General features: G+C 46.3%; 1 protein-coding gene across 2 annotated transcripts in view; it reads left to right on the forward strand.

The window, feature by feature from the left end:
* The first annotated feature begins 432 nt into the window (after nt 1-432).
* The window catches only part of TMEFF2 (transmembrane protein with EGF like and two follistatin like domains 2), a 141664-nt gene continuing 127367 nt past the window's right edge, over nt 433-14729 (forward strand). The window contains exons 1-4 of one of the 2 annotated variants that reach the window (XM_068948285.1): nt 433-676; nt 2197-2306; nt 8493-8622; nt 11670-11696. In XM_068948285.1, coding sequence (XP_068804386.1) covers nt 493-676; nt 2197-2306; nt 8493-8622; nt 11670-11696 — 451 coding nt within the window. In that variant the 5' untranslated portion in view covers nt 433-492. The remainder of the gene's footprint in view (nt 677-2196; nt 2307-8492; nt 8623-11669; nt 11697-14729) is intronic. The other variant, XM_068948284.1, reaches the window with a different exon arrangement.

Here is a 14729-nt window from a genome sequence, read left to right on the forward strand (position 1 = left end):
GCGGCGGAGCCGGCGCCCCGCCCGCCCGCCCTTCCCGCGGCCGCTCCGCGGGCGCTCCGCGGGCGCAGCAGCATCGCCGGCCCCGCCCGCCCGCCGGGCCCTGCATCCCGCTCGGCCAATGGGGGGCGGCGCCGCGGCGCCACGTGACGCGGCGGGCCGGGGACCTGCTGCTTCCCCCGCGCAGAGGGATGCGGGCGGCAGAGCGGGGCAGGCGGCGGCGGCGGCGGCTGCGCGGCGGCGGCCCCTCCGCGCCCTCCCCCCGCTCCCCGCCGCCCGGCCCCTATGGCAGCCGCTCCCCGCCCCGCCGCCGCCGGCACCCCCGCGCCGCCCCGCCGGGCTGCGCCGCCGCCGCCGCCGCTCCTGCCGCTGCCGCCGCGCCCGGGCTCGGCCGCCGCCGTCTGACCCGCCGCCGGCCGCGGCCCCCGGGATGCGCAGCGGCCCCGGCGCCGCCCGCCGCTGCCCGCCACCGCCGCGGAGTTGAGCCGCGAAGTCATGGTGCTCTGGGAGCCCTCGGCGCCCCGGCAGTGCGGCGGCGGCAGCAGCTGGACGCTGGGCGACTGCTTCTGCTGGCTGCTGCTGCCGGCGGCGCTGCTCATCGCCGCCCGCCCGGCGCGGCTCGCGGCTTTCCCTACCTCCTTAAGTGACTGCCAAACGCCCACCGGCTGGAACTGCTCCGGTAAGCCCCGCCGCTGCCCTCCGCACCCGGCCGCGGGGTGCCCGGGCGCCGCCCCGCCCGGCTGCCTGCGGGCGCCCCGCCGACGGCGAAGCGCCGGGCTGCCCCGCTGCCGCCGCCCGCCGAGCCCTCGGGGGAGCCCCCGGTCCCGCCCCCGGTCCCGGCCCCGGCCCCGGCCCCGCCGCCGCCCGCCGAGCCCTCGGGGGAGCCCCCGGTCCCGACCCCGCCGCCGCCGCGCAGCCGGAGCTGGGCGCCCGACCCGGGGCTGGTAACTTGGGCGGGCGGCGCCGAGCTCTCGCGGAAGAAAACGCCAAGTGCGGGGCAGCGGGGCCGCCCCTGCCCCGGGGCGGGAGAGGGGGGCCGGGGGTGCCGGGCGGCCGCCCCCGCCGGACCGCGCCCTCGGTGCGCCGGGACCCCCGGCCGCCTTTGCCCGCGGAAAGGTGCCCCGTGCCCGCCAGGTCGCGGCTCCGTTGTCCGCTTGGACGTGCCAACTTGGTGCGTGTGCGGGAGAGCGGGGAGCGAGCCCGCAGGCGGGCACCTCCGTGCGCACCGAATTGAGAGCGAGTAAGGGTAGCAGTGCCGAGATGCGGTGAACCCGGTCTACGTTCCGTAAAGTCGGCCTGACCTTTATAATGAGTTTAATATGTAGGTCAGCTGACGGTCCCTCTCCGATACGGAAAGTAATTCAGAAATTAGGCTATAATAGTATTCCAAGGAAACCGGCGTTATTCCAGCTAATGTGTGTATCGTACTTAACACCCTGGGATCAAGGAGGAATTTTCACTCTAGACTCCTCATTTTAAATATGTTGTGATATGGTTAAGGGCACTAGGATGTTTAAAAAGAAATCAATAGATTTAAATCTTAATAGGTTTGGAGTCTAATATAGCTGTTTTGTTTAATACCTTGCTAACACTGTTGGAATGGGATGCTACTGAAATCTGAAATTCATGCTTTATTTCGTGAACTGAATCTTCAGTCAGATCTGTTGTTTTTTCCTGAAGACAATGAAGGTAAAGAGCTAGGTTCACTCAGCAGCTTGTGAGGAACCTGGCGCTCCTCCTGTTAACTTAGAGGTGATCCGTCTTCATTGGAAAAAGACAGACCATCACAGAAAACACACAGCCTGTTTGTCTTTATTACTGGGGGCTTTGTTATATCATGGACTGGAGAAATTCCAATTTGGACTTTTGTCCAACAGATTTGTGATTGTACGGGGATAAGTTAATGACATTTCCAACTCAAGGCAATGAAATAGTGTAATTACCAGGTGACTTTTGAGGAAACGGAGCCTGTGAAATAGAAGAAAATATGTGAGGTTGTGGGGAATAAGGATTAATAGAAAGACCAAGGGAGAAACAAGACAAAAAGTGGAAAACTGAGGACAGGGAAGGACAAAAGAAAATCTGGACTATATTGTTTCATCAACAAGGTTACTGTGCTGCGTGCGTTAAGATGCAATCATCCCATATTGTTCCTCTTGCTGGACCAAGGCTGATATTTTTTTTCTGTTTGCATTTGAGGTTATGATGACAGAGAAAATGATCTCTTTCTCTGCGACACCAATACCTGTAAATTTGATGGGGAGTGTTTAAGGATTGGAGACAGTGTGACTTGTGTCTGTCAGTTCAAGGTAAGAAGATTGAGATTTCATTCTTTAATTCATTAATGAGAATACAAATCAAGGGTCTCTCTTTATAACCTATCACTTGGCAATTTATTTCTCTACACGCAGAGAAGTTAGAGGGGAAAACCTGGCAGCATGTATAAAGAGCTGGCAGGAGAACCAACTGGTGTCAAGAAGACATAAGTTTCTCTGGGAAAATGCAGATGCTATGGTTTTAAATGTCCCTTTGGGTCTGCAGTTCCAGGTTGTGCATTTCTGATTTTGTTTCTCTGCCCTTTTACCAAGGATTTAAAGTCCTTTCTAAATTCACTTCTGATACAGATCATGGCTTACTGTGTTCAGAGTTCTGATCTAGTTAAAGAAATGGATCTGTAATGTGCTTATGCAGTATCTTCAGGAAGGCTGCATAGTGACAGTGCTTCTGATCATTTATCTGCTCTACTGATCAGATTTAAAAGAAATCCCCCTGTTCCAAAATTATAAACTTCCTTTAGGTTTTATATAGTTTTAGTGGGCTATTGCTGAGTAGTGGGGGGTTTCCTTCTCCTTTTATTTCTGCTCTCTCCTTCTTGCAGCTAAGTCTAAACCTCAGGCGTTCTTACAGTCATACGGCTTCATTATGAAGGATTCCATTTAGTGTGTTTTAGCCAACTCCCGAAACAGCTGTGCTTTACATAATGACCTGAAAAAAACCTGAACAAATTAAGAGAGTTTTAAGCATGTACCAGCACGTGTTGTATATATGCTTATGCCCCTGTGGTTTCTTGCATTTTAATGCAAATCTGGGAACTTGTGGAACTTGAACCACTGATTTGAATGTTTACGGTAGAGCAGGCCAAATAGTGCATAGTTCAAGATTGTGCAAATCTGCAATGACTAATTTCTTATAGAGCTGTGATAGACTATTCACTTTGAAGCATGACAAGTATCGTTTGTATTTCTGGAGCCAAATGCATCTTAGGAGAATAACCCTAAGTGATAAAATTCCTCAATTTACAATAAAGAAGAGTTTTTCTCTTTTAAAAAGAAAACAGTTGTTTGCTACAGCTATTACAGTGATTGTGTTTCCCATGTTGAGAGGATGTTCATGTTGACCATGTGTTTTTATTTATTCAATTTCTAGTTTGCATATGATGATCTCAATTTTGAAATATTGTTTTGAGCAGAAGGGCAGTGAGCATTCGCCTTGGCCCAGCATGTTCAGTGATTTAGGGCTGATGTGTTTTCCTAAGAAAAAGCTGTAATGCTCTGAGTATGTGTGGCTTGTCTCATTGCCTGATGGCAAGCTAGGGCAGATGTTGTGCCACAAGCACTGAGATCTTAGAGTATCTACAGAGAATAGCAAGTTCCTGTCTTTGGTCTCAGTTTGGTACTGGCAGTTAGTTAAAGCAGTGGGCTAGTAGCCTGGGAAGAACAAATCCAGACTTTGTTAATGGCAGGGAAGACAATGGCAGCTATGCTTTCCCAACACAAGGATGTTAGTCCCTGGTGACTTAGGATGAGCAAAGCCTAGTAAAACCCTCTAGGATGTATCCTCTCACCTTTGAGAGGTTAACATTGTCTATATGCTGAATTTGACAGTTTTATGAGGGGATATTTGAAACAGCTTTAAAGAAATTAGATAATCAGTGTACAAATATGTAAACATGGTCAAGAGTGAATTGGGCACTAGTGGGCCTCATCACTAGTAATAAATGGGCTGAAATCAGTAGTAATCATTCTCTTGGTTTCAGTGGCCGTTGGATCAGGCCTTTTAAGCATTCAGAGCTCTTTGTCTTGGTTTGAGGCGTTCTTGGAGCTGTAGGTATGAGTGTGACCTTGCAGGGCAAAGTACTCGGGACTGAGTCTGTACTGGCACTGCAAAGGCCTGCACTGGTGCTCTGGGGTCTATCGTTAAATCAATCCGCTTTGATACCGACAGAGCTGGGGGGATGTTAGCTTCTCTTGTAACACCAGTGGACAAGGTGACAAGCCAAAGTGATATGCCACCAGAGTAGAGAATTAATTTCTAATGCATCATCTGTGGCTGACTGAGTAGTTCAGAAGCAGCCAGGTAATTTCTGTCGCAGGTAAGGGGGTTCTCCATCAGAATTCAGGTCCCCTGTTTCAGAGACAGCTCTCTGGGGTTGGTGAGCAAATCAATAGCAGACTCCTTATTGCTATAATTACTTTTTGTGTTTTCTCCAGAGTTTGCTAGGGGCTTTAACTGCAGCTTGAGAGAATAGACAAAGACTGAAAGCTAATTTTGCCTCCATACTGTTCAGAAGTCCTGGGCTGGCCAGCCCATGTCTTGGTGGACGGGGCGAGGTGGAAGTGGGGAGCAGGGCTGCTGGAAGTTTTTAAAATCCAAATCACAGACGTATCATGTCTAACCAAACAGAGATAATAAAAATTAATTTCTCATTATTTGAAAAGGCAAGCTAAATCAGACTGCTCTGGAACATCTGAGTTAGGCCTCTGCCCCTGGATAGCAGTTAGGTGTATGGTAGGAGAGGGCTTCGTATTGGGCAGCTCTCGTCTGGCCTCACTTTAAGATGGTAGCCCATTACATCTCATGGAAAGAGGCACGTCACGTCCCACTTTGAGCGCAAAGGGGCGTCCCCCTTCTGTGGCAGAGCCAGCCCTCCATCTGCGCGGCGCCGCTGCTGGGTGCGTCGTGGCAGAGCGTAGCGCCAGTGGGCTGCTCCCCGCCGGGGACCAGCGCCCCCTCTGCTGCCGCACACTGGGGTCCGCGACTGACCGGGAGGTGCAGAGCGGCGCCGGGAGGCTCGTGGCCAGGAGCGCAGCTCCCCAGTTCCTCTGAGCGGGGCAGCTGGCTAGCTGCCCCTCAGGCCCCAGTGGCTAGTCACGACCAAAGAGACTTCGTAGCCAACCAGCATTTCTTGTGACTTCGTAGGCTCTGATGGTTAGTGGGGTCTGTATCCAAGCCCACCTGAACCTGTAGGTCTGGCAGCCTGTATTATTTCTAGACATGTTCGTGAAGTCTGAAAGGGAAAAGAAACTAGGGTATTTCAGTTCACGTTGCATGTTTTTTTCTCTTTAGTCATCAAGACTGCAAACGTTCACTGTTTCTTATGTGAGGAGTCCTGCTTTTATGGGACTTAAATCCCTCACATGCTTTAGCGTTTGTGAAGCTGGAACGTTACTTGGCCAACTTGCAGCTTTATATTAAATTTCTGGAATAAATTTTCCTACTACTTGGTTCAAAACAAGTAGTTTTGGGAGTAGTTAATCTGCTCGCAAGGAGCAGGAAGAGGTCACGCTTCCACAGTGTTACCAGAAGGCGGAGGAGTTGCACAAGTCAGTCATTTCCTTTAGAAAATAAACCTTCTCTTTGAAATGACCCTGATGCTTGTAAAGTCTGCTTGTCTTTGTGACTGACTGTGGGCATTGAAGCCCGCTGGTGCCGAGGTAGGCAGCCTTTGGCAGATACTTGTTTGAAAGGGGCATGTTCATTTCCCTTCTTCACAGGTGTATTTTAAAAAACCATGAGCATAAGGGAGAATTTGACAGTATGGCACTATGCCTCTGGATTCAGTGGGAGCTTTGACGTGGGTTTTACTGAGTGCTTGGTCAGGCCTTACGTTAGGGACTGAAAATCATTTTCACGTCCAGGGCTTGATGTATTGAGTCCTAAACCAATGACAAAAATGGATTGCTAGGCTGAGGGAACTATGACAGTCTAATATACTCCAATACTAGAAAGAAATACTTTGTGACAATAAAATGCTGTGAATGCTGGATTTATTGTTTTAAAGTATAAGAGTCTAGGCCTAGCAGATCACAAGTTACCTGGCTATTAAAGTCAGGTAGGCATTCCCATCAGCGGCTTTGTTTTCGCTCCCTCTGTAAGGTCCACTATGATTTCAGCACAGCTTTCAAAGCCAGCCCAACTCAAAGCCAAAGCAGGAGCCATCTGCAAGCTTTCACTGCGTTTGTTCCCAGTGGTTCATCAGCAGCTTCTTAGCACCTTCCTTTCCGTCTGCATACCAATCGTGCAAAGGTAGTGGTGGAAAGAATGGGGAGCAGATGCGGAAATACGGCTGGCAATAAGCAGTTTGAGAAGGAAAAGGGTGCCTCACGTATAGGTATGTAGTTAGTGATATCTCATCATGGAGTGCCCTCTACCTCTGCTCTGTAGCCAAGTTTGAGCATGTCAGGAGCCACACAAGAGAGGAGGAAAAATCTGCAAGGAGAATTAAGCCTTCATGGAGCCCTGGTGTCTCTCAAATGCATTTTAAAGTTGTCAAGCTTTGGAAGAAGTTCTGGCCAACCTAACAGCAAATTTGTCACTGATTTCCGTGGATCAGGTTTCATCCTTGTTAATGAAGGGCCATTTGGCCTTTCAGATTTGAAGCTGAGTCAGTATAAAAGGTCCTCTCTCGCTCTAGGCAAAACCTGTGGAGAATTTGCCACTCAGGAGCACGATCAAACGTCGTTTCTACATGTAGCAGAGCCTGCTGAGACACTTTGGGCCCAATTCTGCACAGATTGCTCTGGCAACAGGTCTTGTGGGTGTCAAGCAGATAGCATGTGTAAAACAAGCATGATTTGATACCTCATGCTTTAAAAGATTCACATGATTGTGTTAATTGTCCTGGTTAAGTATTCCATATCACCCTCCAGCAATTGCTGTTGAGCTGCTCGATGAAGTTGGCATGTTCTGTTTTTAACATTGCTCAGACTTCGAACCTAGTCATGAAAATAGCATAGAAACACTTTTAATCAATTGTTAAAAATCTCTGAATCGAGGAGCTCTTTGTTAGATGAGGAAGGAGACGATTTTATATTGCTGTTGTTGGTGGTGTTCTTTCCTGTTTTAAAGGGAAGAGAACACTGGAGGTGGGCAACAGCCCTGCAAGACTTGAGAAAACATAACGCATAAGGAAAATGTCATTTGGTTTGGCCCAATCAAAATGTCACTCTGACCAACTATGAATAATTTCTTGGCAGCCACTCTTTGTGGAGGCCTGCAATTAATATAGTTAATCATTTCTGTAGTCATTCATATTGAAGCATATTTGGTATTTATAATCCTGGAATTTCAGTTCTGCGTTTCATATTGTGCATTATGAACACACCTAAGATGCTTTGTGGCATGAGATAGCTAAATAGGTAGTATAATTTCTTTTTAATTTTTACTTGAATTTAAGCAGAGGTGAGCATTTGTAAATAATAATTGTGATCATTCCATTTGTTATAATTAAACAATGAGGCATACCAGGAGTACAGTAATCATGAGATAATCATATCCCTAGTATAATTACCACGTACAGGGTACATCCAAGTATTTCTCAGCCTCGGAGTGTGATTATCTTATGATAACTGTACCCTGTAGGTTGCCCAATTTTCAGTATAAAATGAAATTATTTTTATTAAAATGAACAAGAGAGGGCAAAGCTGTCTTTCAATGGTGGAGGAAAGAAAGCTGATAGGTTGCAGAAGAGCTGAGCAGAAGTTGCAGCTGAAGGAGAAGGGTGTTAACTTGTGTAACCTCTGTGCTCTGTTGAGCTGGGCTGCTGGGTTGCAGCTCCTGGCTGCTCACCACGGCAGGGAGAGCTTGCGCCTTCCGGAGTATCCCAGCCAGAGCTTGCTGGGAACAGAAGTGTCTGCAGAAAGAGGGATGGATTTTGATTATAGTTCTCTCAAAATAACTAGCCTCTGTTTGATCAGTTCTAATTATAGCTAAGGACTTAAATAGAGAATTATACACACAGACGAACACTTCTGTGTGTGCAGAGGACTGTATCCGTAGCAATGAGCGTGTGCATGTGAAGAAGGTGTTGGGGAAAAGATTCTGTTTGTTATAATTTGTCTGTTGCCATCCAAGGGAAATGCATGAACCGCTATTGCAGATCAGAGGAGCAGTGTGTCTCTGGGAATGGCCTGTCCTCCTCCTCCCAGAGAAAGAGACCTCACCGTGAGCAATTATTGAACACTCTGCCCATACAGATAATTTTTTCCTCTAACCTGCATCAGTTCAAATCTGGCTCAGGCTCCTTTCCCTTTTGTCTTTTTAATTTTCCCCCCTGTCCTCCACTGGTACCTGTATGACAAGGAGAAGCAGGCAGCAACGCCCGTCCTGCTGTTTTCCCAGGTTTTAGTACTGGAATGAGAAGGGGGAAACAACTTGACCCTGTGCCATCCTGTTTGTGTTATTAATACTGCTGCTTCTTTGTCCTTATTCATTAGTGTAACAATGACTACGTGCCCGTGTGCGGCTCCAACGGCGACACCTACCAGAATGAATGCTACTTGAAACAGGCTGCCTGCAAGCAGCAGAGTGAAATACTCCTGGTGTCGGAAGGATCATGTGCGACAGGTATGTATAGTGCACTTCGAAGCACCTCCAGAACTTACTCTGCCGCTGCGTAAAATAGCTTGCAGACGGCAACAGCTCTTTTGTATCCCTCCTTTGAGTTATTTGCATGTTAATATTGTATAGTCTTAAGCGTCAGAAATTGCTGCCATCTATTCCTTTAAATAAGCTAGTATAGGCTGACAGTATACTACACTGTATAGTATACGCTTGACACTGTTTTGAAGAGTGCAGCATAGAAGCTGATTCCTTTTTTTAATATTTATCTTGTGTTCCTCATTGTTCTGTGCACTCTGTACGCTTGCATGCTGTTACTACAAGTAACTGGAACCAGATTAAACAAGCAGATGTCTGGTAAATGGGCATGCAGATTACTACAAACCTTTCCATAATCTAGAGGGGATAGAATTGGAGTATTATTGCCTATAATTCTGTTTCTTAGATTTTCCTTTATGTATTTAGGAGCAGATTCCCAGCTGGTATAATTCAGCTGAGCTCCGCTAACTGTAATGAGCCACACCAATTTATATTAGCTGAGGGTTTGGCCCAAATCATACTTAATTAACAGGTCTGTGCAGTAGTTCTTTCTCAACTTTTCTGGACAAATTCAGGGAAGAGTATGTTAAAGCTGACTTATTTCTGAAGACATCTTTGCTTAACTCTGAGGACGGTGAGCTAGTTGTATCTGCTTTTATGAAAAAGCTAGAAAAGTGAATGAGCAAAATCTGACGGGAAAACTGACCTGCTTGTATGCATGAATTCTTGATGTTTTTCTTTTGTGCTCAGTATCCGTTAGAGCTGGGCAGTGAAGTTAACTTGAAAAGAATGGAAGGAGTAAGTCTTTGTTCTTGAGAGAATTCTTTAAACCTAAAGTGGATTTCTTTTCAGGTGAGGTTGGAGGAGTCCATAAAAAGTGCATTAGAGAAACTTTGCAGTGCCATAATTTTGTGTTTCTTACACATAAGAGAAAATAAACTTCTTTCCCTGAAAATTTGTTTTTCTCTGAAGCTGTTACCTAACAATTTTCAAGAGGAAAAAAGCATATGCTGCAATCTTTTTTTTTTTTTATCTATAAATTGTTATTAAATGGAGCTCAGGCTGACAAAACCTATTGTGGCATAGTTAGTAAATTCTCTCCACACAACATCTGCTCTTTTTTGTTCAAACTTTTTGATTAAAGGGATAATTTCAATGCATTGCTACATCTTTTCTTAAACTTGCTTGTTGCCAGCAATGGCCATGTTAGAAGGATTCTCTCTGAAACATAATGTGGATTTCTGACACAGAAAAGAAAAAAGGATTTCCTTTTCCTTTCCTTGACCATTTGGCCTCATTTTCCTCCTCTCAAAGATGGAGCTCTTACCAGTTATGAGCCCCTGCTCGTTCACCGCACTGAATGCGATCAGGCTGCATCTCCTCCTCCTTGGTGCTGTTGAGGAAAAATGGGCTTGTCTGTGAACACAGGCTGAGGGAGGGAAATGCTGCTCGCGGAGAATAGCCTTCCCCTGCCAGGCCACGAAGGGAGCAAGCACGTAAATCGGATTCCCTCCGTGGACCAGGGAGAGAGAGGGTGCACAGTACCCTTCAGCAGCAAATGAGGCTGCTGAAGGACCCGGCAGCCAGCAGCCCTCCTAGACCGCGGCAGGGATGGAGCTGGGCAAGCAAGTCCAGGAGGATGGAGGGGAAACCTGGAATCTGTGTCCTCCAAACAGGCAGAGGCGATGGCCGTGTCAGTGTGGGAGAGGGGCAGCAGCAGGCGTGCATTCCCTTCTCAGTCCTGGGCAGACCTGGTGTGCTTGGAGAACGAGTGCTCCCGCAGCCAGGGGTATGGTAATGGAGACACCCCTTTCCTCAGTACTGCTCTGGGAAGAAACATCAGGACAGGGAATCAGATCAGCAATATGCAGGAGGTGATCATTGGAAAAAAACATTTCTTGTTCTCTTCTTCCAAGCCCCTCTTGCCTCTCTTCTATGTTCTACTGTGTACATCTACTATTTTAAGACTTAACCAATTAAAAAAACCAATGCAGTGGAATGATGGAGCTCTCCTGTTTTCAGCTAGTCAAATATTTTGAATCAGTCTCTGGCTTTTTTGGCAGAAAAGGTTTCATAGAGCTATTTAAATAAAGGTTTTCCTTTTTTAATTTGAGCAATGAAGGCATTTACAAAGCAGTCCAGATCCACAAGACCTTGCTGTCAATAAATTAGATCTAATGGTTTTGTGCTAACTGAATTCCAAAGCAGCCTTTCCAAACTCTTTCGGTGACTCTCCGTGCTGATAAGTGGATAACTCCTCCCTTGCCTCCAAAAGAAACCTCTCTTAATGGATATTTGGTTGCCCTATATACATGTGCATTTCTGTCCTTTGCCTTGGTTAGAGAGCTTCACGTTGAAGTTCTTGGCCTCATGATTTCAATGAAGGTGCACTTTCTAAGTTTGTGAATCTGCTTGTTCCAGCCAACAAAACATATGAATGAGTTGAGAAAAATAAAGAAAACATACTTTGTTTTAAAACTCAGCAACAACCTTGAAGCATGGCATTTTAATCATTTATTTAAAGACTTTGAATAGTAATTTCCGTATTTTATTTAAATTAGTTATGTTCTGGTGAGATGTCAGTGCTTTGTGCGTATAATGACATTAGTTTCCAATTGGCCTGTCATCAACTAAGTGTATTTAAAAATACTGTTTGTTGATGATGATATAGTAATGGCCAAGTGAAGTAACTTTACACAACTGTTAACTACAAAGCTCTTGGAGCTGCTTTATCAGTCTCAATGCAACAAAATGAGACAGAGGTCTATGAGAACATTACAGCACTCCAGGGCCCAGGTTATTTTAGTCTTCTATAGAAAGTTTAAAGAAAAAGAATCCAGACATCAGAAAGATGGCTTGAGTGAACTACGTTCAGATTAGATCTCTATAATTTACCCAGAGATGATATCAAACATAAGATACTCGTAATACATTTAACTGAACAGTGTTGCTTTACATATTTACATGACATACGGTAGCACATGAATATAAATTTCATTCTTTTCTCTCTTCAGATGCAGGCTCAGGATCTGGGGATGGAGGTAAGAGCCATCTTGTAATATTATTGTGCCTCTGTGTACACACATTGTCTTTAACAATTTCAGACTGTAAGTGGATAGGCTTTGCAGTTTAGCTGTTACACTACTTATTGTCTTTTGTTTCACTTTTTTCCTGAAAAAGTGACATTTTGCGTTTTAGTCAAGTTGGAACCTCATAATGACATGCTGTTTTCTAGGGAAATTCAGAAAGCTGTATTGCTTCTAAAAGGATTTCAAATTATTCATGAGTTGTGCTAGGAGCTCTATCTCCATCTACTGTTACTGTTGCACTCATTTGTTTTATGTTTAGAATAATATTTCTTTTGTTTTTAAAACATGAACCAAACCCTTGGCATCCCCTCACTGGAGGATTCAAAACAAATATTTTGTGGTAGTGGAGCGCATTCTTTAAAATATATGCAGAAATGATATAAGTCAGGAAAAGAATGATGTGGTTTTGTTAGAAGAGCAGCAGTAATGAAAACAGAAGGACTCCCAACCCTTTGCTACATACAGGGGATACCGTAAAACATAGGTGAACTTGCATTTAAGTTGAGAGTTTCGTATTTGTTTGATTTCTTAGGTGTGGTGATTTACAGGTTCGCTTGCTTAATACTGATCCTAGATTTGGTGCCTGGCTCTCCTAGGGGAAGGATAACTGGTGGTTGAGGGCAGTGCTGTGCCTCAGGGAAAGGAGCGTTGCTCTCTGGAGCCGCTGCTGTGGTGGAGCCGGCGAGGAAGACTTCCCTGGGGCAGGGAGGCCCCGGGGGCTAGGGCTCGCTGGGGTGGTTGTGGAGGATCACCCGTCAGAGTGACCCTCGTTTCTGCCTACAGCCCCCTGCAAGGCAGTGGGCTGGTGACCTGGTGCCCTGGGCGAGCTCGCGAAGCCGCGTGGCAAGGAACAGCTGGGATGGGGCCTGCCTGGTGTGGACGTCACCCTGGACCTCACGGGGCTCCTCCGCTCGGCTCCGTCTGCCGCCAGCAGCTGAGCCAGCCGCTCTGCCAGCAAAGCGGCGGCCGCTCTGGGCCTTCGCTCCATCTTGCAGCTGATCCTGGCCATCGGTTCTGGCTGGATTCAAGCTTTTCAAATGCGGTCCCGTTGAACAGCAAAATAAAACCCAGTCCTCGTGGAGCTTTGCTTACAAGTATACTAGAGAGCACAACATAGAGGTCAAGTGTTATTTCTAGTGATCAGCGTCTGCACTGAGGCACTTGGAAGGCACCCTGTCTCCAGATATTGGACTCGGACTGTTTTTTGGGAATCAGGAGATTTTAAGGCGCCTCGGATTAATCTCCCAAAACCTACGACTTAAAAAATTACTACTCGTTTCCAAAAATTTTGCCTAGCTGTACTATTTTTCTAATATTCTTTTAAATTGTGCTTTTGAACTGGGCTAGACCAAAGAGAGATTCCTGATTCAGTGGTTAACAGAAATATACAATTTAATTTCTGTTTCTAGTGCGTTTTTCACACATATGGTCTATAAATCAGTTTTCAAATGAGAAAAGTCACATAAAATCCATCAGGCTATAGCAAGGAAAACAGATAAGGTTTCAGATTTGTGGTATAAATATGGTAGGGAGGACACAAACTTGGCCACTTTCTAAACATAATGAATTCCAGGCTCAAAGAGCATAGAAATTTAAAAGCATGATTTCCAAACAATTTCATTTTAAAAGCTGAGGTTGACAAAAGACGAGCAGAACAGGACCTTGGGGACCGACTAGGCAGATAGTAAGGAAGCAGATTTGTGAAGTAGACAGAATCAAGTTGCTGCATGTTTTTGAAAGGTCTACAAAGCTGCCTTGTATTATACAAGATTTAACAGGCAACCACTGTTGCTCTTAAAGTACAAAAGCATATTAATGTGCCATGCGAAACTAAATCCGTCCAAGTAAATGTTGTCACTTCGTCACTCTTTACCAGACATGGTCATCTTGTAAAAGTTCTAATAAATTTTAGATGCCATTACAGTAATTCCCGTAAAATTCATTCCAATGATCGTGAGTGGGAAGTTTCTCTATGAAAAGTCTGAGTCTTAGGAAATGTGTTTTCTGTTTTTAGGAAAGTTTTCCTTTCCGTTTTCCTTCAAGCAGTTAGCACTGGTTAGCAAACTGCTAACCAGTGCAGCATCTTTTTTTTCCCCAAAACTAAAGCAGTAGTGACTCTCCAAGCAGGCCGTACCTCCACCTAAATCAGCAGCTTGAAATAGAGAGAGGCTACTAGTGAGTTTTATAGTTGCCGCGCTGAACGCGGTATGCGCGGGGGATGTTGGGTATGCCTGCAGTGAGATACCCGAGGTACCTCGGGGCCTGGGAACCCAGTAAGTCGCTCTCGAGCTGATGTGTCCCGCTTCTCATTGCCCTTGGAGCGCTGCTGGGGTGCAGGCTACTGCAAGGCTTGCTGTGCATCACATCACTCGGGACTGGCAAACCTTCTGTCAAGATTCATGTTTGCTTTGCGTGGCTGTCACAGTCTGTGTGTTCAGGAAGTTTGGGGCAGAGGGGGAGATCCCAGGGCAGGGGCGCTTGGGGCATTGCTGTGGGCATTGGCAGGCTGTGCGATCTCGTGGGCATGTTGGATTAGAAGGCTCTAACTGAAAGGAATTTAACATTAGAGTTGTAAATGAAGCAAACAAAATCCAGCCAAACACCATTTGGCTAGGGAGCGGGGAGCGGGTGGGATCTCTTCTTCCCTCATGCAGTATCAAAAAGGATCTGGGCTGTGGAGAAAACATGGATAGTGCTCCTTCCCTAACACAGAATTAACTCAGATTGCAAACTAGTCAAGGACATAAGGCTTTTCCAGTTCTTGGAACATACTGAGTTTCTTGCTTTTAGGTGGTTTCTCCCATGGCTAATGTTGTTCAGCTCTTCATTTTTGCTTTTCCCTCCAATCTTTTTCAAGTGTAATTGTAATTGGTTGATGGTTCAGAAATTACTGGAAAGAGGTTGGACAGATACTCACAAACACACAGTGTGGTCACATAAGCCTTCTTTTCCTAGGCATGTAGTCTGAGGAGTAAAACAGAGGCC

Source organism: Struthio camelus, chromosome 6 (assembly GCF_040807025.1).
Source record: "Struthio camelus isolate bStrCam1 chromosome 6, bStrCam1.hap1, whole genome shotgun sequence".
Lineage (NCBI taxonomy): Eukaryota > Metazoa > Chordata > Aves > Struthioniformes > Struthionidae > Struthio > Struthio camelus.